General features: G+C 42.4%; 1 protein-coding gene across 5 annotated transcripts in view; it reads left to right on the top strand.

The window, feature by feature from the left end:
- The window catches only part of Fhl1 (four and a half LIM domains 1), a 58,924-nt gene extending 35,899 nt beyond the window's left edge, over window positions 1–23,025 (top strand). For 3 of the 5 annotated variants that reach the window (XM_013018180.1, XM_013018181.1, XM_013018179.1), the window contains 5 exons: window positions 17,400–17,581; window positions 18,541–18,718; window positions 19,320–19,489; window positions 19,982–20,168; window positions 21,506–23,025. In XM_013018180.1, coding sequence (XP_012873634.1) covers window positions 17,426–17,581; window positions 18,541–18,718; window positions 19,320–19,489; window positions 19,982–20,168; window positions 21,506–21,660 — 846 coding nt within the window. In that variant the 5' untranslated portion in view covers window positions 17,400–17,425 and the 3' untranslated portion in view covers window positions 21,661–23,025. Of the gene's footprint in view, window positions 1–9,015; window positions 9,125–17,399; window positions 17,582–18,540; window positions 18,719–19,319; window positions 19,490–19,981; window positions 20,169–20,848; window positions 21,049–21,505 lie in introns of those variants that run through there. The other 2 variants (XM_013018182.1, XM_013018178.1) reach the window with 2 other exon arrangements.
- Window positions 23,026–23,481: the final 456 nt, after the last annotated feature.

Here is a 23,481-nt window from a genome sequence, read left to right as displayed (position 1 = left end):
TTCCTTTCTCTCTTCCCTTCCCTTCCTCCCTCCTTTCCCTCTTTTCCCCTTCAGCTTCTCCCTTCTTTCTTCCTCTCCCTCCCCCTTCCCCTCCCCCTCTTCCCCTCCTCCTCCTCCTCCTCCTCCTTCTCCTCTCCCTTCTCTTCCTCCTCCTCCTTCTCCTCTCCCTTCTCTTCCTCCTCCTCCTTCTTCTTTGTTGGTCATGGGGTTTGAACTCTGGGCCTGGGCACTGTCCTTGAGCTCTGTAGGTCAAGGCTAGCATTCTACCACTTGAACCACAGCACCACTTCCAGTTTTCTGGTGGTTTATTGGAGGTAAGAGTCTGATGGACTTTCCTGCCTTTCCTGGGCTGGCTTTGAACTGCGATCCCCAGATCTCAGCTAGGATTACAGGTGTGAGCTACCAGTGCCTTCCCTAGGTAGACTCTTTTTATTGTTATTCTTGAGAGGCCAACTGAATCTATGAGATGTAAAACCAAGGTGACCTGCCTTATTCATTAGTACTCATAAAGGCAAACATTATTTGTTTTGTTAGCAAGTCCATTAAGGTGACCCAAAAGGCTAATCATCTCCTGGCCCATTGGGAGGAGGTAGGGAAGACACCAACCCCAGAATTGGGCAGGTGACCTAGACCTATTGGACTTCCCTCTCAAGTATCAAAAGAGCTATGACTGTCCCTCTGTCTTCATCCTTTGTTCATTCCTCTCTTTTTTTTTTGAGTCAGGGTCTCATTATGTAATGAAGTCCATGATTTTCCCACCTCAGCTTGAATTACAATCTCATAAACTTTTCTTGCTCATGTTTGGATATTCATCTTTCCATACTAGGCTTTCCTACTGCACATGGACATTTCTTAGAGTCTCCAAGTCTTTTGAGATTTGCTCTGTAATGATCCAGTCATTTTTAGGCCCATGGTCTTTATAGCTGGGCTATTTTCATTTTTTTTGGTCAGTTGTGGGGCCTGAACTCTGGGCCTGGGCACTGTCCTTCAGCTCTTCAGCTCAAGGCAGGCACTCTACCAATTGAGCCACAGCACCACTTCTGGCTTTTTCTGCTTATGTGGCACTGAGGAATTGAACCCAGAGCCTCATACATGCAAGGCAAGCTCTGTACCACTGAGCCACCTTCCAAGCCTCTGGGCTATTTCCATTTCAGAGTTGAGCAAGTTGAGTTGTAGAGAAGTGGGCTAAAGTTTGCCTGGGTCATCCAAGTGGGAAGCATTGAAGGCAGAATTCCAATCTAGATGTTCTGGTTCCAAAATCCATGCTATTAGCCACTATACTATATTCTTCTGAAATTTTATAAAAATATGTAATCACATTAAACTCAGGGACTTCCCATATCATTTATCTTACAACTAGCAATGTTAATTGTTCAGCCAGTTTCATATACAATTATGCCTTGAATTTAAGTGAAGCATTTGAAAGTTATTGTGCCACTTAAACCACTTTATGTGAAGTTTGTAAATGCAGTTGGAAAAATCAGTTGTTACTGTTTGTTTCATTTTCTCTACCTGGGATGATCTCGTGTTATTTACACTTACGCACATGCTTCACCTATTCTCTTTGATTATCACACTGCTTGAAAAAGAATAGCAAATGGTTGAGATTGAAGTAAATATGATGTAATCTTACCCAGTACATACCCATTAGTGATGTTTGCTACTATTCTACATAAAGTGTAGATTGGGGGGGTGGTAGTTTGTGAATTGAACCCAGAACTTTGCATATACTAGGCATATGCTCTACCATGGAGTTATAACCACATTCATAAGACCTTCCCCTTTTCCTGGCCCATTTGCTAGATTTTGTTTTCCTGACATGTACTTGCTACCTGGCATAATGAATGATTTGTAATGAACATAAGTTTGCTGGTCACTATTTTGGAAGCTGGGAAGTTCAATTATGAAGGTGCAGGCTTCTGGTAAGGGCTCTCTCGGTGTGTTATAACATGGTGGAAATGAGGAAGGAGGAAAAAACTGGGCAAGGGAGGGAGAGAGTGGGGGAGGGAGGGAGAGGCAGAGAGACAGAGAGGAGAAGAGAACCCACTCCTGAGATGTTGAGCCCACTGCCTCCATAATGGCATTAGTCCATTTCTGAGAACTGAGTCTTCATAATGTAAACACCTGTCACTCTCGTTCCTTGTCAGCTGATTTGGGTAGACTTTCTGTTCCTAATTCAACGTAACCCATATCTCTTTCATTGCTATGCCAACTACGACTTCCAACTTATCTCATTTAGTGTTTTTTTTTTTTTTGGTCCGGTCGTGGGGCCTGAACTCTGGGCCTTAGCACTGTCCCTCAGCTCTTCAGCTCAAGTCTAGAGCTCTACCACTTGAGCCACAGCGCCACTTCTGGCCTTTTTCTTTCTGCTTATGTGGTGCTGAGGAATCGAACCCAGGGCCTCGAGAGTGCAAGGCAAGCGCTCTACCACTGAGCCACCTTCCCAGCCCCCTCATTTAGTGTTTTATGGTCTCTTTGAGTAGATTGTTGCTGGAGTATGAGAGAATCTAGTGTTTCATCTCAGCTCACATAACTGTCCCTTCGTTTCTGGGTTTGTAACCCATATTAGCCTTTGAATGCTATGGAATTTCAAGGGACCATGACCATCATCGACCAGCAACCTTATTTTCATGTTTTGCATTTTCATGAGCAAAGACTTTGTACTGAAGCAAGTTGCTAATATAAAGTCCAGCACCTTGATCAAGTGTGCAGCCACCCAGGTTCTAGACCTGGAGTTATCTCCCAGTCATGGAACCATAACCTTCCCATGTTGTAAATTGAGACAATTAGACTAGATCACATTGAAGATGAATCATAATTAGGTTGGGGGCAACAGAACTGGACTACTTCATCTACAAGTCCTCCTAGCATTGCTAACTTTTGGAGGAACCTACACACTATATCAGCAAGTATAGACTGACCAACAGGGAAGATAAGCTACTACTTGTGACAGTAATCTATTGGTAGACCAACACTATCACTCTGGTCCTCCTGCTGAGGTTTTGCAAAGTAATATATGTACTGACACAACAACTAGTTCTTTCGATAGCAAGTTGTTTTTGTTTGCTCTTTGATCACAAGTCATTGTGGGCTATCAACCTCGTGAGTCCTGCCTAGAAGCATATCTGTCTGGATGGAGACATTTCAGGGGCAGACAAATAAGGGCTCTGAAAGATGGCAGCCAAGTAAGCTTTCACCTTTGGTACTTTTTCAGTTTTCCAGAAATCCAGATTGACCCTGAGACCAAATTAGTCAACTCCAATGCCTAATAAAATATGGGCTTCCTGAGTAACATGCAGCTCACTTCTTGTTCTCTATCTGATAATCATGCACACATTCCCACTTCTTTGTGCCATTTTGAATGTAGATAATCTCCTGAGCGCACCCCACATAACCACTCAAGTATTTTTTTTTCAAACTTACCCTTGAATTCTAGGGCTATTCTCTGTGTGTGGGGGGGGGGTTGAAAATATCAATATACAATAAGGCGGCATGTTCATTCTAGTCCTCTGATAAATAAATATGTGTGTTACTAACCTTAATATTCCACACCAGGAAGCAGGGCTCATGAAATATTATGGTCTCTTTCTAATCAAGGAGGTTAATCATAGTTATCAGTTTTATTAAAGGTATGGATAGAAGCTTGTTTGACTTAACTCTTCTTTCCTATTAGGGATATTAATCAGCTTGGTAACTTATGGGATAGGACTATGGAATGTTTAGCCCTCTAGCATCTATCAGAAGCTTGAAATGTTCGTAACAGGTGGACTTGGTGGATGCCAGGAGTTAGCATGTTTGAAAGGGTGTTTTGAATCATGGCACATGGCAACATGAAAATAAAACAGATATATCACAAGTGGGTGGTAGAAATAGCCTGGAAGAGAATTTTAACACCTAAAATATGACAAAGATTTATCCTTACCAATGGCTTCTCAGTTTCATGAAGCATTTATCTTCCCTTTGATCTGAGACTCTATATTTGTGCTACTTATTTCCTTCTAAGATTCTTTCTGGTTTCTATTCTGTTTCACTTAAAAAAATCCAAGACAATCATACTTGAATATTTGTCCAGTGTTGTCCTGGTAATTATTTCTATTTAGAGGCCCATAAAAATATCTATAGGCTGTATTTGGGAGAGTTGTGTCTTGGTGAGGGTCATCCTGTGGGGACAGGAGACATTTAGTACTGTTACTAATCATGGGATGACATTTCCAGAAATCAAATGACAGAGGCCATGGCACCAGTTTTAGTTCTTAATCCCTGAGTGTATATTGTAAGGAAACCTTCTAAACCCTCCACGGTTGTGGAAGGAACAGGTCTTCAGTGGAGTTGTTAGCATTTTCAACGTGTCATGATGTTAAAAGAGTCTTTGATTTCATATGTCTGATCTCATTTGTTAGTAGGTCTTCTTTTCATAGTCTACTTTGCTTTTGCTCTGAGATTTGGAGATCCTTTGAGGAGGCAAGATTTTATTTAGATCTTGCATCACAAAATCACCCTTCATATGGTTCTGAGGCGTTCTTTCATTTTGTTCTTTGATGGGTATGTTGGGAATTGTGACATTTAAGCAGTGACTTTGCAAAGTTGGACTTGTTAATGGGGAAAAGTACTCTTCCCACCTTAAAGATTGACAGGAACATGAGACGGCTGAAGCTGCTCTGGGCTTGTTCTGGCAAGAGTACATAGGACAAGAAATACTCTGGAGAGTTCAACATTGAATCACATCATATCATAGTACATGACTAGATGCCTTAATCTTGCAATTGGACTCTCTCAGGAGAAATTGTTGACAGAGAGACTAGTGGCCAGACAAAATTATATTGAGGAAAACAGACTTGTATTATTTGATACAAAATTGGTGAGGGGGAAATACCAATGTAAAAAAAATGAAGATGAAATCACTAGTAAATACTCAAAGACTACATTCCAGGTTATTACCAACCTCTTATTTCTGCTGATAACTAATGTCTAGTAATTAACTGCAAAAGTTTTCAACTGTTTGCAAATTTCTTCAGTAAAAAGAAAATATAGTGAAGGAGAAACATGAGCACAAGTCATGCTGTAAAGAACTCCTGAGATGTGCATGGGCCAAGTGGGTCACCGAATTTGCTGTGTTTGACCCTTGGGTTGCACCACTTGGAACCTGAAACACCCAATGGTGTTTCAGAGGTAAAGAGTCCAGGATTAAGTTGCACTGTGAGAATCTCCACAAATGGTATTCCATCATAAACTTATTCTCTCGGCTTAAGTGACAACTGAATCCCATTAGAGGAGCTTTACTATTGACATCTCTGAAGAACCTCATTTGTAATTACCAAAAATAAATTGCCATTATTTCTCACATTCCCCATTGTTTCCAGCTATCCCAGAATCTCCACCTCAGAGGGCTTGTTGACTACATTCCCTCCTTTGTGTCTGCTCAGTTTTCTCAGTCCTGTCACTTCGTGTCCCTTCTATCTAGAGTCTCATTTCCATGATCATTGCCATTACTTCTCATTTATCCAGCCCTTTTTTATGACTCATCTGAACAAATGCCATACCCTCCCAGGTAACTTCTTGCCTTGTAGAATTTTCTTCTGCTATCTGCCTTTCTTAGCACTGCTTGTATTGCTAATCTCACGCTTCTCTTGCACTGATAGCAAGAAGGCTCTCTGCTCTTGCTTTCCTCCCTCTCTAGCTTTGAGTCTCACCATTTCCTTGTCACTACACTGCTCAATCTCATCACTCCCAGGCTGCATTGTGCTTCTTCAGTCAGCCTTCTTTCCTTCTCATACTGTTGTCAATGTGCCATATTTTTCTTAGAATGAGTCCTCCCCATTCTTTATATACTCCATTCTTCAGGGATCATCCACATGCCATGACACCCATAAATCTCGTTTCTGATCTCCAAACTTGATACTTGATACGCTATCTGACAATGATAAATCATGCAATACTTTATATTTTTCCTGTAATACCACACTCTGCTTTGCACTGCATTTACTTGTAAATTTATTTTTGGTACACTTGATGGTAAAGGTGGAATTTTGTTTTTCATATCCAGAAAAATATCTTACACCACACAGTAGGACATGTCTTCAAAAACCGTTTGTTATAGATGATAAGTGAATGGATGGAGTAGCATCTACAGGTAGATCCCAAGGAGAGGGGATGTTTAGATAAACTGTGGTACAAGTGTTTCCCACAGGATCCCATTAGATTGGGGCTAAGGGGCCTTTAATACCTACTAGCCCTCACTGAAAAATCTTGGTTTTGCTAGCACAGTATAGATACTAAGTGGAATTGTTCATTAAATACCAGCCAGCTCCACCAACAGTCTATAAAGGTACTGTGTAAACACTACAGTGATTATAAAGGATATTATTACACATCATGCTGCTAATGTGTAACAAGATCAACTCTGGTACCAACAAATCCAGTGACTGATTACATATCTGCTAAATAACCATTAAGGTGTCTGCAGCATTGACCCGACAGGACAAATTATTCTTGTTGAGAAATTGTTTTGCACAAGGCAAAAGGCCTTTGTCATTTGTTTTTGTGAAACATCTAGTTTTGTGAGTTGTGCAGTGGAGATGAATGTTTGATCAGGCAGTGGTTATGCCTTATGAAGTTTACAAGAAGGCCATGTTACCTGGTTGGTGTGAGTTACAGCTAGATTAAATGTAGTTCTGTGGCTCAGCTCCCAGCTGAGCCATTACCAGTGGCTACTTCATTAGTGGTCAGAAAGCCATTCCCTTGTCTTTGTATATTTTCTCCAGAAAAATTGATTTAAGCCTATTTGCCAATTTCTTAAGGCTGTATATCTGTCCATAGTATGTGATTTCTTTGCAAAATGATTTGCCACCTAAAGGAATGGCTTTGCTTACTACAAGACTCCATCCTGATGTCTAGGTTGAAACTAGAATGAACTCCCTAAAGAAAAGCATTTGGGCCAGGTGCCTGGGGCTCACACCAGTAATCCTATGTACTTAGAAGGCTGAGATTGGAGATCAAGGTTCAAAGTAAGCTTGGGCAGAGAAATCCAAGAGTCTTAGCTCTAATTAACCACCAAAAAGCTAGGAGTAGGGGCATGGCTCAAATGAACATTGGAGGCCCTTAGTTCAAGCCCCAGTACTGACTCCAGGAAAAAAAATGTGAAGAGCAGTTGGAACTTTAAGAATATGTTCTCACTACTGCAAGAAAGCTGTTTTAAAAGTTTAGGGTGGTGAAGGTTAATCATATAATATGAGCACTTCCCCTAGGTGAAAAGTGTAAATTTATTTTAGGGGTGTGGTGTTTTTACAACTGGCCAATCCCTCTGCCATAATTTAATCAGTTTGGACAAAGATCATCAAGAAAGATATGGGTGGAGAGTGTACAATGCCTCTGTCCTTCCCCAGGTTTAGTTTTTTTTAACCCTAGCAGGTTATGTATTTGCCTGAAACATCCTAGCTTTTATCTTCTGCCATTTACCACCTAACCAGTCACTTTTCCTTGAAGGCCTAAGGAACATAAGAATCAGGAAACTCATTCACTTATTTATTCATGAAGCACTTAGTATGTTGCTGTAGGAACGTGTAGATAAGTAAAGCACTATTCAGTCTGGTAAAGGAGATGTGTGATTAAGGTGACTAACAGTGTCATACATAACCAGACAAGACAGTGGCTAGAAAGGTTACTGGGCCCCATGTCCTGTGCCAGAGTGAAAGCCAGCTGCCTTCCTTGAAGTTCAGTAGCCAAAGAAAGCCACTTTTAGGATTCTGGGTGGGACTATATTTTGGAGGCTTGATTGACACTTAGGGCGTCTTAGAAGTTATTCTTCTGACACATAGTTTGGTTAGTACCTGCTGAAAACTGGGCTTTGTTCTAGGTCGTGAAGCCATAGCATGAGCTCTACCACCATGGGACAAAGGGGAGAATCAGACAAGTGGGAAAAGGCATTATTGTCCTGCCTAGTGTGTTAGAAGGTCGTTATAACTGTGGGAACCACATATTGGCAGGGAGAGTGGAGTGAAGAATGTTAAGGCAATTTGAATTGTCAAAGGATGGCCAGTATCTCTGCCATTAATTGAATCTGTCTGGACAAGGGAAAGGCTAGAAACAAATGGGTGGGAGCACAGTGAGAGTGGTCAAAGGAGACTTCCCTGACAGCGATTTGGAGCAAAGATTTGAAGGGATTAGAGGAGCAACTGGAAGGAGGCCTGTGCCAAAGAGGGTGCAGGGAAAATGGAAGAAGCCAGCGTGGCAGAGTCAGGGAAAGGATGGGTCCTAGGGGCACTTGTAGTACTGTAGGCTTTTCCTAGAACCCGTCATGATCACCCCTGTTTAGCCAAATGTTGACTTGTGGAGCTACCATAATGTATGAGGTTGATGTCTTAATTCATGTTTTCACTTTTATTGCTCCTGGCAATAAAAACAAATAGTAGATTGAATGGGTAGGACAAAATGTCTTCACTGTGTATATAGCAGGGATATGTGTATGTGTGTCCCCATTCCATTCTGTTCTACCGGATGCTGGCAGGATAAGAGTAGCTAGAATTTCTCCCCATTTCAACTGATCTCTGCAAGATACCAAGGCAGACAAGGAGTTAGTATTATGATGCCATTCATCTCTATAGTTGTTGTGGCCAAACCTTTTAAATTACACCAGTAACAAAAATCCATCTATTCCAGTTACTTTTATCATTAATAGCACAAAAATGCATTATTTATAGCACCAAAGACAAGCACTTGAGGCATATAAAGAGGATTAATATGGTTGGCACAGCATTTAAGCTATGTCAGAGCTGAGTCCAAATTTTATTCCGGTAGAGATGACTTTCTATGTGGCCTCTCTGGCTCTGGAGCTAATTTGGATGCTGAGTAGCCCCACAGGTATTTATATGTAGCGTTTGGTATTTTTACTGGGTCCTATTCTTCTCCCTTGGATCACCTAAAATGGTTAAGAATTTTCTAGTGGGATTAAGGTTGTGATCTCAGGGGAGGGGTGAGACATCTGCTCTTGGTTATTTTTGTGAGAGCTGCTTCCCCTTAAATGTATGTTCACAAATGAGCCACAGCCTTATCAGCTGGGGTTGAGGGAAGACTGGTCTGGGTGCTCTTGAACTTGGTCTCTCAGCCATGGCTTCTCAGAGACACTCAGGTAAGATCTTCTTCATCTTATCTTGAGCACAGTTTTGTTGGAGCAGTAAATCTGTCATTTGTCTAAAAGATAACTTTTTATTAAATAGTTATACTCCTGTCTAAATGGTAAATAAATCACAGCTTGTCTCTATGTTGTCCTTGCCTTGTTGTGCTATTTCAAAGACAAATGACTAGTAGTCTTTTTTTCTGTTTTCTTATTTGGTCGTGGAGCCTGAACTCTGGTCCTGGGCGCTGTCCCTCAGCTCTTCAGCTCAAGGCTAGTGCTCTACCACTTGGAGTTGTAGCACCACTTCTGGCTTTTTCTGCTTATGTGGTGCTAAGGAATCGAACCCAGGGCCTCATGCATGCAAGGCAAGCACTCGGCCACTGAGCCACCTTCCCAGCCCCTGACTTACTTTTTAAGTGTAAATAAAAATACAACTATATTTTACATCTTCCAGAAGCTGTAGTGAAATAGAAGGTTGTGTGAGGAAAGTTGGGAGCTTGGTTAGGGATTTTTGTCACTTCTAAGTGTCTCTCTTCTTTCCCTTTCTCTCACATGCACACATCTTGACAATGCTTGAAATGGAATTTAAAGTTTTTGGAAAAGATGAATACGGAGCAGGAAGGAGGAATTTTGTAACTGAGAAAGTCCTTAATAACTACATCTTCCCTTTTTCTGAATGATGTTTTAAATCTTGAATAAATAGCTTTGGATCTTTTGATAGGGCAGCTGGTATGGTATTAGTTATTTTGTGAAAAAGGCTCATAATTTCTGTTCTAGACCATCATGACTTTGTGTAAGAGTCTTTCTTGTGCTTTTATTCTAACCTAACATTAAGGAAGCTATTGGCCATATAAAGAACCCCATGGAATAAGGGCTGCAGAAATGGACTGAAGCTCAATTATCTAAAGTCAGCCTGATGCCTCTGTCTCTTCCTGAAGCCAAGAATGTGGCAGTTGCTCTATTGCCCTCCTCCCAAGTAATGGTTCCTTTACTTGGTGCTGATTAAGTAAGGCAGTTGGGCCAAAAACAAGTACTTTGTCCTGACTCCCAACTTTTAGGATAAGGGACAAAATAATGACTGGTGGTAGTTTTGGGAAAATTTATTTTTGAAACCTATATTTCAAAGGTGAAAATACTTTCAGAAACTTCTAATATTTTAAGGTATATATGCTGTAGTACAATTCCATACTTTAATTAGCTTGTCTTCTTTGTTTCCAAGTGTTCAAAGCTATCTGTTTTTTCTTTCCCACCATTTAGGAACTGTTTTTAAAACATGGTACCACATGCCTGAGATTGTGGTTATAGACTGACATATACATTCTCTAGATGCAGACAGTGGTACCAGTTGTCCTAATGGTCCTTTAATACACATTTATCCAGAAAATAACTCCCCATTTATTTACTAATGAAGTAAAATAATCATACCAGGTAAGAGATGTATCACATATCCAACTATGACTTTTAAATTGCAAAAAATATATAATATGTGTTTATCTCATTCTAGAGGCTGTAACTGTCATTAGATTAGATTAATTATAGTTTCATATAACTCTTAGTGTGCCCGTCCTAGAGCTTGAACTCAGCCTGGGTGCTGGGTGCTGTCCTTGAGCTTTTCTGGCCAAGGCTAGCACATTACCACTTGAATCTGGCTTTTTGGTGGTTCATTAGAAATAGGAGTCTCACAGAGTTCCCTGCCAATTATGGCTTTGAACTATGATCCTCAGATTTCAGCTTCCGAGTACCAGTGGCATGAGCCACTGGTGCCTGGCTGTTTATATGATCTTAAAATAAGAAGATGGTATTTTTCGTTGTCTTAGGTTCATTAAGCACAGGAAGCAAAACTAAGTACTGGTCTCAACCCCCCCACCCCCCCAAATAAAAGTGAACCTAGGTTTATGAAAGAGAGATGTCTTCACAGAAAGACAGTTCATGTTGTCCTGAAAAAGAGGGCTTCAAATGTGACAAAGGAGAGGCTCAGATTATTGGATCAGAATCCACACACTGAAAGAACATTTCAAGCACACATAAATTGTGTACTTTTGATATTGAATACTTTGAAACATTATTATTTCTTTCATTCTTTGGCTTTTCAAGGAAAGGGCTTGGATGGGATTGGGAGGGAAATAAGATCATTTACCATATTCTACAATCATTAATCCCTTTCACTAACTCCTGTTCAGGAGGCTACAGATGCCTGCAGGGAGGGAAAATAAGAAGGTGGGATAGCAAGGAAATAAAGCCGATTGACTTCATGAAGAAGCCAAAAATGATAATCAGAAGATTTGGTTGATGGTGAAACTGAACATTTTGTACAGTCAAATAGCTGCGTACTACTTAAACTATGACTGGAGAAAATAAAAAGAAATGCTCCATTGTAGTCTGTCAAGTGTTTCCTTCCCATATGAAAGATGGAACATGCTACATGTAGTATGTATAACTTTAAATATTTTCATATTTAGACAGAATGGTAATACTAGAAGAGAATTTGTCCTGATGGAAGTTCAGTGGCATGTAATTTTTCATTTGATAGTCTCTGATAATCTCCTGATAAGAAATATATTCTAAGAGGATATTAGCTTTCTCTCTCTCTCTCTTCCTTTCTTCCTCTCTCCCTCTCTCTCTCCCCCTCTCTCAAAAGGATCTTATGCTTTTTTCTAAATGCAACATTCTAGGGATGTTCCTGATAGCAATGAATCATTGTGTACATGTTTTGTTTCTAAGGACAGAGGTACTTATTTTTTGTGAAATTCTTTGGGACACTGCTTTTCATCCCTGATTCACTCCATTGCATAGCAGCTATGGAGATGTTTATTCCTCAGAAACTTATCTGAGGATACCTCCAGGTGCATTACTACGTGAATGACGCAAATGTTGTATTTACTGGCTGAAGCTTCTTTCCATTTGTTGAAGTTCTCAGTAAAGAAACATATTCTTTCTTTGGAAGGCAACATTTATATGTGGCGTCATTATCCAACCAATATGTTGGACTTAGGAATTAATAAAAATAAATGGATTTTTTTCCATTTGGGTTGCTGTTCATTGCTTACACTGTACATTATAGCACTCAGGGAATGCATATATTGCCTTGATCATAGTATTCACACTCACCCTAAATATGCTTATTTTGAACCACTTGAGTCTGAGTAGAAAAATGAACATTAAACGGAAAGAAGCACATGAAAACTGTGCTACAAACACTTCCTTAAATACAAACTACATCTTCTCTGAGACATTTAGAGCAAAAAAAGAAGTGTTGAAATGTTATATTACTCCTATGTGTACATGTAAATTTAAATCCCAACGTTCTCTTGATGTACTGAGGAACTTGTTAGCATCTTGGATGTAGATAAGGATTGTTCTGAGAGAGGAAAGTTGTTAAGACAAGAGTGATGGGGCTGGGAAAGTGGCTCAGTGGTAGAGCACTTGCCTTGCATGCCTGAGGCCCTGGGTTCGATTCCTCAGCACCACATAAGCAAAAAGAAAAAAGCCAGAAGTGGCGCTGTGGCTCAAGTGGTAGAGCGCTAGCCTTGAGCTGAAGAGCTGAGGGACAGTGCCCAGGCCCAGAGTTCAGGCCACACGACCAGACACCCCCTACCCCCCCAAAAAAAAGACAAGAGTGATGTCTTTTCAAACAGGAACAGAAGGAAACTCAGACTATCATCTCAAAACAGACACCTAACATTTGATCATCTAGTTAACTAGTTTCACTTTTCTAAATGCATTCTAATTAAGTTTCTAGAATTCCTTATTAAATAGTTACATCAAATATTTTTGTCTTAAAATCAGGGGGCAACTCACGACTTTGAAGTTATAGGTTAGATTTTAACACTTTAAGGTCATGATTTTTTTGGGGGGGGTCCGGTCGTGGGGCCTGAACTCTTGGCCTGGGCACTGTCCCTCAGCTCTTCAGCTCAAGGCTAGCGCTCTACCACTTGAGCCACAGCACCACTTCCGGCTTTTTTCTTATGTGGTGCTGAGGAATCGAACCCAGGACCTTGAGCATGCAAGGCAAGTGCTCTACCACTGAGTCACCTTCCCAGCCCCAAAGGTCATGATTTTTAAAACCAGTTCAAGATATATTCATAAACTGCTTTGTTACATAGCAACACTTTTGTACAACTACTTAAAGATAATAAAATATTATTAAAAATAAAATGAAGTCATAACATTTTGTAGTGTAACAGGTTAATTGGTCCATGAGAGATACTGAAATCCTGGCAGAAACAAAGTTAGTGTTGTACTGAAATGGGCTTGAATAAATGAAATAGAGATAGATCATTTGAATCTGCGTTGAGTGGCAATCCACCTTTGCCAGCATTGGTCATTTATTTGGTGAGATTTTAGAGTTGTTAATCCCTTTGTTAGACAAGTGCTAGCAAAATATTTTGGTCTTCTATACACATCACTTGTACTTTATGCAAAGTTTGGAATAGTAAACTATCATGCCAGTTGGAATGTATTATTCTAACTTTATTCCAGAGTTAAAGTACACAGCGTGAAGATTTGAAATAGTCTTTTGCCAAATAATTAAAAAGTGACAAAAATACGCAGTGAGCTAATTCAGTTCTACTTAATTAGATTCCTTGCAAAAATAGTATTAAACTTCATGGTTTGACATAGACACATATTAACAAACTTTAAGTATTCCTAGCATGTTTACTTACTAGGCAACAAAGCCTACATTCCTAGAAGTCCCTGTTTTATCTTGATTAATAAGTGTTTCCACACATAAAAGTAGCTTACATCATCTGTCAAAATCAATTCTAAGACAGGCCTTTTGATATTTATTTCTCCTTCTGAAATATATTAGTGGGGAATATAAGATGATGATGTATGTGTGTGTGTGTGTATCTGCAAGGATATGAAATACAGTATATGTATTTATACGTACATATATATTACATATCCTTGCAGAAAAGAAAAGAGATTGTCTAAGCTAGGACTCAAAAGCATCAAGACACAAGGCTGATACTATTAGCTTGGAGTTCATTCATTTAATGTTCCTTTTGTTTAGCATTTATAGGTTTTGTTAAAGCTATAATGCAGTAACATGGAAGTGGCATGTGGTTAAGTGACATTTTCACTTTCAACATGGCACTTCCTTGTTCATTGGTGATCCAGGACTATGTCACCATCTGATTTGTGGAAACAGACTGAGTCATGTGCTAGAACTGTAGAAGTGAGCATGGTAATAAAAGAACTTGACATTGGTTGGAGTTCTGAAAAAGTCAGTAACATCTTTTAGATGTGGCAAGTAAGATCTCTTTGGTACTATGAACCATAAATCAGTTTTCCTTGTCTTCAAAACCTCTAGGTATCTCTATATTGGATTTGTTGTGATTTCTACCATTTTTTCTTTTGTATGATACTAATGGCTATATTTTAATCATATAGCTGGGCCTGAAAAGTATCAAAGGATAGGACTCCACTTAGAGTATTTTAACATAGAAATATTTGGAATCTGTGCTTTGATCATCATCAAAAGAGGGATGGTAAAATACTATGTTCAAATTTGTATTCTAAATAAAATAATAAAACTACCAGAGCGGATTTCCAAAATGAGATTTTTTTTTTCTTTTCTGAGAGGATAGTGTCCAAAGTGCTAACCCAGCCATGATTACTGGCTCTTCAGGAAGTCCAGGCTGGCTAATCTTACAAATGCTTTTTTTTTTCCTGCCAAATGGCATTTAGGAGCCACTGATAATTTAATTTCCTGGCATTTTTTACTGGATGGAGATTCATGAGGTTTCTCAACTCAGCTTATTTCTTTTTCTTAATTCAGTCAGCTCTTAATAAGAAAACAAATCTTTGTTGAGGGCATAATTTCAGTATGGCAAAGGGAAGACAAATATCTCCTGCGATGTGGGGAAGACTGGTGAGAGAATGAGTGCCGGAGTGATTTTCCACTTGCTGTCCTGACCACAGGTCCTTTGCTTAGATACCTGAAGGCCACAGGCAGTTGAACAGCTGTTTCAGGTAAACATTGTGTAATTCTAAGACATGAGCCCTGGATTCATTGTGTGTGTCTATTTACTTTCTAAGTAAGTAATGTAAGGGAACATCCTGGTGATCTTTTTAGAGAAAAAGTACAAGAACAATTCTCTTGTCTCCCTTAGTCTCTTGACAGTGATGCACCTGTGCCAAGCAACTGTCCTGGCACAAGAATGTCACTTATTTGCTTCCTGTGCCAGCTCTCTTGAGATCTGGGTGGTGTCAGTGTGAGGCAGAAAGCATTGTGTGTGTGTTCTGTGGCCCACTTTCCCTTGTTTGGAGGCTGGCTGCAGAGACTGACACAGGTCTGAGTGAGAGTTCACTAGCCTCAGCCCAGGCGGGTTCCCAGACACAGGGTGTGGTTTCCTTAGCTCATTCTCTGCTATTTGGTTGCCTGTGGCAACAGGATCCAAACAACTTGGACATGTGGTTATATAAAAAAAAAACCTGGGAATGGAACCCAAAGCAGGAGTTTGGGGCTTTTCAGTTGGTGGAAGAGCTGTGGTGAGTCGTGGGCAACTGCTCAATTCGTTTCCCTCATTCTTTTTCTCTAAATTATACTGCAGATGTTTGCTAGGATGATAATCATATGTGTGGATAGTTGGAGTTAAAATAGCCTCCATTCTTGTGTTTCCTACACAAATTAAATAATTGCTATCTATTTACTCATGCAAATTTATTTCTGGGTGGGGGGGGAAGAGAAGAAAAATTAGCATGTGTAAGGCCTTGAGAGCTAATAGAAAACTCAGATTTTTTTTGTACCTTCTTAATGACAGGATTCTTTAAAAAATGACTTTGTAAAGGGGCTGCAGAGGACTCTGGATGGCACAGGCTGTTGTCTAGGGGCCATAGCTAGAGAGAGGGGAGGGAGGGAGTAGAGATTAGGAAACGGTCAGATTAACCCTTTGTAAAATCCTTTTTTTTCAAATTATACTTTAAACATAAAGTGAATAAAATAATGAATTCCTAAATGTTAGAACTTCCTTGAATATGTCTTTCCTTGGTTGACCTGAAAGAGATTGATTCTAGTCTGCCACAAATCAGAGCACATTGTGCCAACTAATTCATAGTTGCAGAGCTAGCTAGTGTCAGCTGAGAATGCTACTTTGTTAAAACTCTTTGTGGCCCTATGGTTCAGGCCTCAGAGATCTGTCAACTAACTATCTGGGACAAAACTCTTGGGATCTGTTTGGGGACCAAAACTACTACTGCCAGATTTCAAGTAAATACAAGCATTTCAAATAAGGATTTATTGTGGGCCTAGTGTGGTACAGTTACCTATTCTCTGTGTGTGTGTGTGTGTGTGTGTGTGTGTGTGGTCTCTGTGTGTGTGTGTTTATTTTTTGCAGTAATGAGATGTACACTCAGGACCTTATGTCAGGCAGGCAGATGCTTTGTCACTTGAGCCATACCTCCAGTCATTTCTCCTTTTGTGAGATAAAGTCTTGCTTTTTGCCTGGGCTGGCCTGGACCACAATCTTTTAAATTGATCTTTCTGTTTCTGAGATGACAAGTGCACAGCACTACAGTTTAGATAGAGTTTCACAAACTTTTTGCCTAGGCTAGCATTGAACTCCTAAAATCGCTTCCTGAGTAGCTAGGGTTGCAAGCATAAGCCAGAGCTTCCAGCTACCTGTTAAGTTTATGTTCCAATGAACAAATAGAGACTGAGGCCTCTAGAGCATACTCTTTCCCCTGGAAATTGACAATGGGAGAGGTAAAGCTTGCAGAGTGTACTGTGACATTTATAGGCAGCCCTCAGAGCAGAGGGCCCGGCTATGCTTTCTGCATTCACCAGTGGGCTACCTTATAGGCCAATGCTGTATGTACACAGGGCACCAGCTGCTCCAAGCTCTGCCTTCATGTAAAACAATTTCTTCTTTCTGGCCCATTCCATCTACCCGTCCCTCCTTCAGCTTACTCCTCTCAGTGACTGACCCATACCAGCTGTGAGTCACTTGTCTCCTGCAGTGTCCTTTGTAAGTCAGCACAGTTGTCCATCCAGGCAAGGATTTCTGCCATCTCCCCAAGGAGACACTGGCCCGGAGCCTGTGGCACTTGGACAGTGGGACTCAGAGTACTTTCTTCTCGGGAGCTATAGTTAAATATCAGTTGCTTTGGTACCCAGCAGCTAGCCAGGCTCCAGGGGACTATCTGGACTGTGGGCAACAGACCCAAGACATTCAGAAGGTTTTCCTGGCCAAGTGCAGCAGTACCAGGTGCCTCTCCGGATCCTCAGCAACAGACCCTCCTTGCATTTCCAGTGGTCATTTGTCCAACTTACTTGTCTGTGCAGGTCCCTCCAGGTATAAGGTGGGCACCATGGCTGAGAAGTTTGACTGCCACTACTGCAGGGATCCCTTGCAGGGAAAGAAGTATGTGGAGAAGGATGGCCATCACTGCTGCCTGAAGTGCTTTGACAAGTTCTGTGCCAACACCTGTGTGGAATGCCGCAAGCCCATCGGCGCAGACTCCAAGGTAACTTACTCTCTTGTCTATGTGTTAACTGGACGGGCTGGGCTTTACTTGATGCCTGGCGGTGCTTCTGCTATTCCTAGCAGTTAAATATGGCTCTTGGACTAGCTACACCCCCTGGCTGGCTCTTTTTGATTATATGGGTGGAATATCTCTTATCTGAGGTGTTTGGCAGCAGAAGTGTTTCAGATTCTGAATTTGTACTTTATGGAGGAACTGAGAATTGAACCCAGCTGTCTCACATGCTAGGCAAGCATCGAACACTTGAACCACACCCTAGCCATTTTATTTGTTTGCTGTTCTTGTTTTTGCTTTTGAGATGTGGGCTCTCACCAACTTTGCCCAGGCTGACCTCGAACTCATGATCCTCTTGCCTCTACCCTCTCAAGCAACAGGAATTACAAGCAAGCACCACCACACATATCTTGGTCTGGGGACCCAAGTCCAAACACAGAAACTAATTTATGTTTTGCCTACCCTTATATACACAGGCAAGGGTGGTTTTCCTACAATATTTTAAAATAATTTTTGCATGAAACAAAAGTTTGATATCCACAGCTGAAGGAGCTGGGAGGGTCTTGTTTTCCTTGGGGACACTCAATAAACGTAACTATTAGGATTCGCAGTTTAACTGATCTAGGATGGAAGCCAGATGTGGAATTTTCCACACAGGGTTTAATATTGGCCCTCAGACAATTTCAGATTTGGGAGCATTTGGGATTACAGATTTGGGAATGAAGATTGCCCACCCTCTACTCTTAAGTATTTGAGGAATTAGGATTTTCGTCTGATTACAATGTTCTTCCTATCTATCAGTCCTAAGAACCCTTACTTCAGGGCTCCCTCACACATAGGGGCCTGTTTGTGTGGAAGGGAGTTAACTCTGAGGCCTTGATGGGAGAATTCCAGCATCTATCCTGGTGTCCCTCACAGCAATGCCCCCTGTTCCGCTTGTTTTCCAGGAAGTGCACTACAAGAACCGCTTCTGGCATGACTCTTGCTTCCGCTGTGCCAAGTGCTTTCACCCCTTGGCCAATGAGACCTTTGTGGCCAAGGACAACAAGATTCTGTGCAACAAGTGTGCTACTCGTGGGGAAGACAACCCTAGGTGCAAAGGGTGCTTCAAGGCCCTTGTGGCAGGTACTTTTCCCCCTTCCACACTGGGCTGCCAGGGAAGAGGCCCTAAGGGCAGACATGATGTGGGCTTGATTGTTGTGTGTGTGTGGGGGGGTGTTAACGTTGCTGTGAGATGCTTTGAGGTTTTAGCATATATATGTACACATATACATACACGTATATATGCGTACACATATATGCTCGCACACACGCACACACTCGGAGACTAAAGAACACTGGGCAAGAGCAGCCTGTGGCAAGAGAATGAAGTGAAAAGTATGTAGCGCTCTCTCATTTGGGTGTAGTAAGTGATCGAAGCATGCTTCCCCTTCAGGGTATATATGTATATATAATATATTTGACATATATATTATATATATTCCTTTTGAATCTCTTTAAGGCTACACAGGGGGTAAAGGTGGGGGAGTGGGGATTAGGCATCTCATCCTAAAATAAGACTTCGGGGGTCCCCACCCACAACAGAACCCTGGGTTGGCATGGAGAGCTTAGCTGGAGGCATGAGGCCAGTGATTGCAGGGCCTGCACCCCTCATCTCCTCTTCCTGAGTGGATGCAGCCCCCTGCAGAGCCTATCAGCGGGGCTACACACTCACTTCCCTCTGCAGGAGACCAGAACGTGGAGTACAAGGGCCTCGTGTGGCACAAAGACTGCTTCACGTGCAGCAACTGCAAGCAAGTCATCGGGACTGGAAGCTTCTTCCCGAAAGGGGAGGACTTCTACTGTGTGACTTGCCATGAGACCAAGTTTGCCAAGCACTGCGTGAAGTGCAACAAGGTATGTGCGCAAGGCAGTTGTGCATTCAATTGTTGTCTCTAGGAGTGTTTCACAGTTTGCAGAGCACTTGCACACACACTATCCCATTCCATCCTCACGACAGCCCTGTGACGTAGGAATTATTGTGCCCATTTTACAGATGCGGGGACTGAGATTCGAAAGTTGTGTCCAGACTACTTCACGCTGTCAGTGTGTCTGTTCAGTCTGGTGGCACAGGCGGTTGGCACTGGGCTGAGCTGGGCAGCCCCGGCTCTGGAGGTCTGCCTTCGCCATTTCATTGCCCATGTAACTTTCCAAAGGGCTCATCATCTCCGAGCCTTGGTTTCTTCATCTGTAAATTGGGGATAATAATAGCACCCACCTCCCATGGTTGTTGTGGAGATCAAATGAGATCTTTTATACCAGAGCACCCAGCACAGTGCCTGGCACATGGTAGGCACTCAAAAAGAATGGTTGTTGAATCTGAATCCAGTGCTACACTCCCTGGTCTAGGCCATCACATCTGGAGGAATCACTTACCAGGATCAGCCCTGGCATGCCGATTGCTTTGTGTGTGTTACCTGCTCTAAGAAGCTGGCTGGGCAGCGTTTCACCGCTGTGGAGGACCAGTATTACTGCGTGGATTGCTACAAGAACTTTGTGGCCAAGAAGTGTGCTGGATGCAAGAACCCCATCACTGGTAGGCTAAAGAGTCCTTGCTAAGTCTGCCAGGCTAGGTTTTGCGCATGGTAACCATCTCTCATTTTCCTGAGTCGTAGGTTTCATCCACAAAGGTCCCTAAGGATTGTCCCTTGGCCCTTGCCATTGTAGTTGCAAAGGCCCCTTCCCAATAGCATTGGATTCTCCCCCAGGTCAGGTTAGCCTTTGCAATGCAGAACACTTCCTGACTACTGCTGACCAACTAACTAACAATGCCAATTCACAAGCCTCAGACCCACTGCCTTGGGCCATAGGCAGGCACTGTGCCAGGGGGGATTGTGGGGGCAGAGGGAGGGGCTGGGGTACCGGAGAAGGGCGGGGGAGGGGGGAGAGAGGGGAGAGAATGCGCTGAGGGACTGGGGAGGGCCAAGAGGAAGGGGGGGTGGGCTGGGGAGGCTGCAAAGGCATCACCTGGCTTTACAATACCCCATAGCGGAAGGTTAGTGCAGAGGTGCCTGCCGTTAGGGCTTTTTTTTTTAATTTGTTTATTTAAAGGTTTTTTGTTTTTTGTTTTTTGCGATCAGAAGCAAAGCTAATCACTTCATTCCTCATCTTGCGGCCGCGCTCCACGTGCCCTCGGCCCTTTCCCCTTCCTCCAATTTTCCCATCTCCCCGGAGAGCCTTGAAATGTACATTTGAGAAGACTTTTGCCATCCTCAGGGAAAAGGACTGTGTCAAGAGTGAGCCACCCAGTCTCTAAAGCTAGGAAGCCCCCAGTGTGCCACGGGAAACGCTTGCCTCTCACCCTGTTTCCCAGCGCCAACCTCCGGGGCAGGCATCCGGGTGGAGAGAGGACTTGTCCCTCGTGGGTGGTGGTTCTTTATAGAAAAAATCGAAGCTTAGCCGCTCCTCGAGGCCCGGTAAGTGCACACCCCACAAACGGCCCAAGTTTGCCTCCTGGTGGCCACTTTGATGCCATGGCCCTGACCTAAATCAAAGAAACTGGTTTTGCTGGGAGGTCCGTGCGCGTCCCAGGGCAATAGATAGTGGTGGTGTGGGAGTATGGGTTCATTAAATCAGGGAAGCCCATGGCTGAGCTCTGGCATCTTCTCAGGTCCTTGAGAGCCGTAACAGGGTTGCAGTGGCATGGGGGACAGTGGCGGCGTGGGGGACAGTGCACAGTGGGGGACAGATGCACGATGGAGTGGAGAGGAGGGGGGTGGGATGCAGGGCCAATCCTGGCTCTGTGTGCTTGTTGGCTCTGTGAACACACAAGTCGTCATTTTACCTCTGCATCATGGCTTCCTGGTCTGTATTCATTCAGCTGTCTTTCTTGTTTTCTTTTGTGTGTGTGTGTTTGTGTGTTTTTAACTACAGGGTTTGGTAAAGGCTCCAGTGTGGTGGCCTATGAAGGACAATCCTGGCACGACTACTGCTTCCACTGCAAAAAATGCTCCGTGAATCTGGCCAACAAGCGCTTTGTTTTTCATGGGGAGCAGGTGTATTGCCCCGACTGTGCCAAAAAGCTGTAAATTGATGGGGGGCGTCTGTCCTGTGAAACGGAATTTCACTCATGTTTTTTTTGTGCCCCTCTTCTTTTCTCCACCCTACACCATTGATAGGGGAAGAGTGGTTTTGCACCTCTTTAAACTTTTCCCTTCTGTCCTTTCTATTGTTTTGCAGTGTTGCTCAAATAAGGACAAACAGTGATTGTATTAGGATTTAGCAACAAGCATCCTTGCAGCAAAGTTAATTTCTCTACTGCTGCAATGAGCAAACAAAAACTTAGAATTGACTCTTCTGCATGTTTATCATAGAGCAGAAAAGCGTTAACCATTTAGCCACTTTGTGATGTAAGCAAGAAACATAAGCGATAAAACTCCCACTGAGCTGCCTTTCCAGGCTCAGCTGGGACCCGCCATGTAGTCAGTCATATGGCGTGCAAGAGTCGCAGCGGCTGCTGCAGCTCACGGCTCACGCTCTTTGGTGAGCAGAAAAAGAACTTGCTGGAATGCATGGTTTAACTTCCTCCTCAAAACTCTGACCCTCCTTCTATTCTTTTGTGATCTCACCTGACTAACATTGAATTTCCGGAAAGTTAACATTTGAACTTAGCTGTAAGTTTCCCCCCTACTAACGTCCAATTCCCCCCCCCCAGTGGCATGTTATCTGAGCGTTCCCACTTTAAAGTACAGAATATATAGGTGACTGGGAAGGTGTACGCGCCTACCTGAGAAAACGAACCTGTTTCAGAGCCACATTGTCACAGTGGAAGCTTGACAAAACTCACCCTTCCGTCCTTTTTCTTTCTTTTCAATGGCATTTTGTTTGAATAGTAAAAATAGTTTATGGGTTTGGAAACTTGCATGACATGGAGCCCCCTCAGGTGTCACTGCAGTTTGGAGATTCATCCTATAGAAGTGAGTGACCGTAAAACTCTTGAGGGGTAGCTTAAGCAGGCACCAGGCTGCGTCAACGTGAATATCACATTTCAAAACCATGACAAGTGAAATCCCTTTGTAAAATAAAAGTTGTCGGCTCTTTGTCCACGTGTTCAAGAGGACTACGAAGTCCCTTCTCTTGTGATTCCTAGGAGGTTTCCTCGAGAGCTTAGCTCTCTCTGGGGAAGTGGGGCAGCCACTCGCCTCACAGGCAGAACTAGCTTTTCACAGTTTGCTTCCCTGAAATTGTGGGATCACCTACTTATTGTATTCTCCATGATTATATTACAGATATAATGAGAAAATAATCAAAAGTAAACATGTAATGAAAATACGTATTGGAATTCTTGTAGAAGTGTTTGTAGACACCGATGCTTCATTTCTGCATTCTGTCATTAGCTGTTATCATCTAATGTTTCAGTGTATCCTTACAGAAATAAAGCAGTATAGAAAGAACTTGCCTCCTGTCTTTTCATTCTGCTCAGAGAAAGCATCACAAGCATCACAAATTCAGAACCTTTTTCAGGCTTCAGGGCTACCCTCAGTTCAGTGTAATTATTTAGAACACACGAATTATAAGAAAACTAACCTAGCCAGCTGTTGGTGGCTCACGCCTGTAATCCTAGCTACTCAGGAGGCTGAGATCGCAGTTCAAAGCCAGCCCAGGCAAGAAAGTCCGTGAGAGACTTATCTCCAATAAACCACCAGAAAATCGGAAGTGGTGCTGTGGCTCAAGCGGTAGAGCACTTGCCTTGAGCTGAAGAGCACAGGGACAGTGCCCAAGCCCAGAGTTCAAACCCCACAACTGATAAATAAATAAAATATATAAATACCACTCTGATCCAGTATAATAAAAAACGTGAGATCACTCTAACCCTGGAGAGTTTCCCTCAGATTTGCATATCATTTAAA

The sequence above is a fragment of the Dipodomys ordii genome, unplaced genomic scaffold, assembly GCF_000151885.1.
Source record: "Dipodomys ordii isolate 6190 unplaced genomic scaffold, Dord_2.0 Scaffold38, whole genome shotgun sequence".
NCBI lineage: Eukaryota > Metazoa > Chordata > Mammalia > Rodentia > Heteromyidae > Dipodomys > Dipodomys ordii.
The sequence above is the reverse complement of the archived record's forward strand: the minus strand, read 5'-3'. Positions and strand labels throughout refer to the sequence as shown.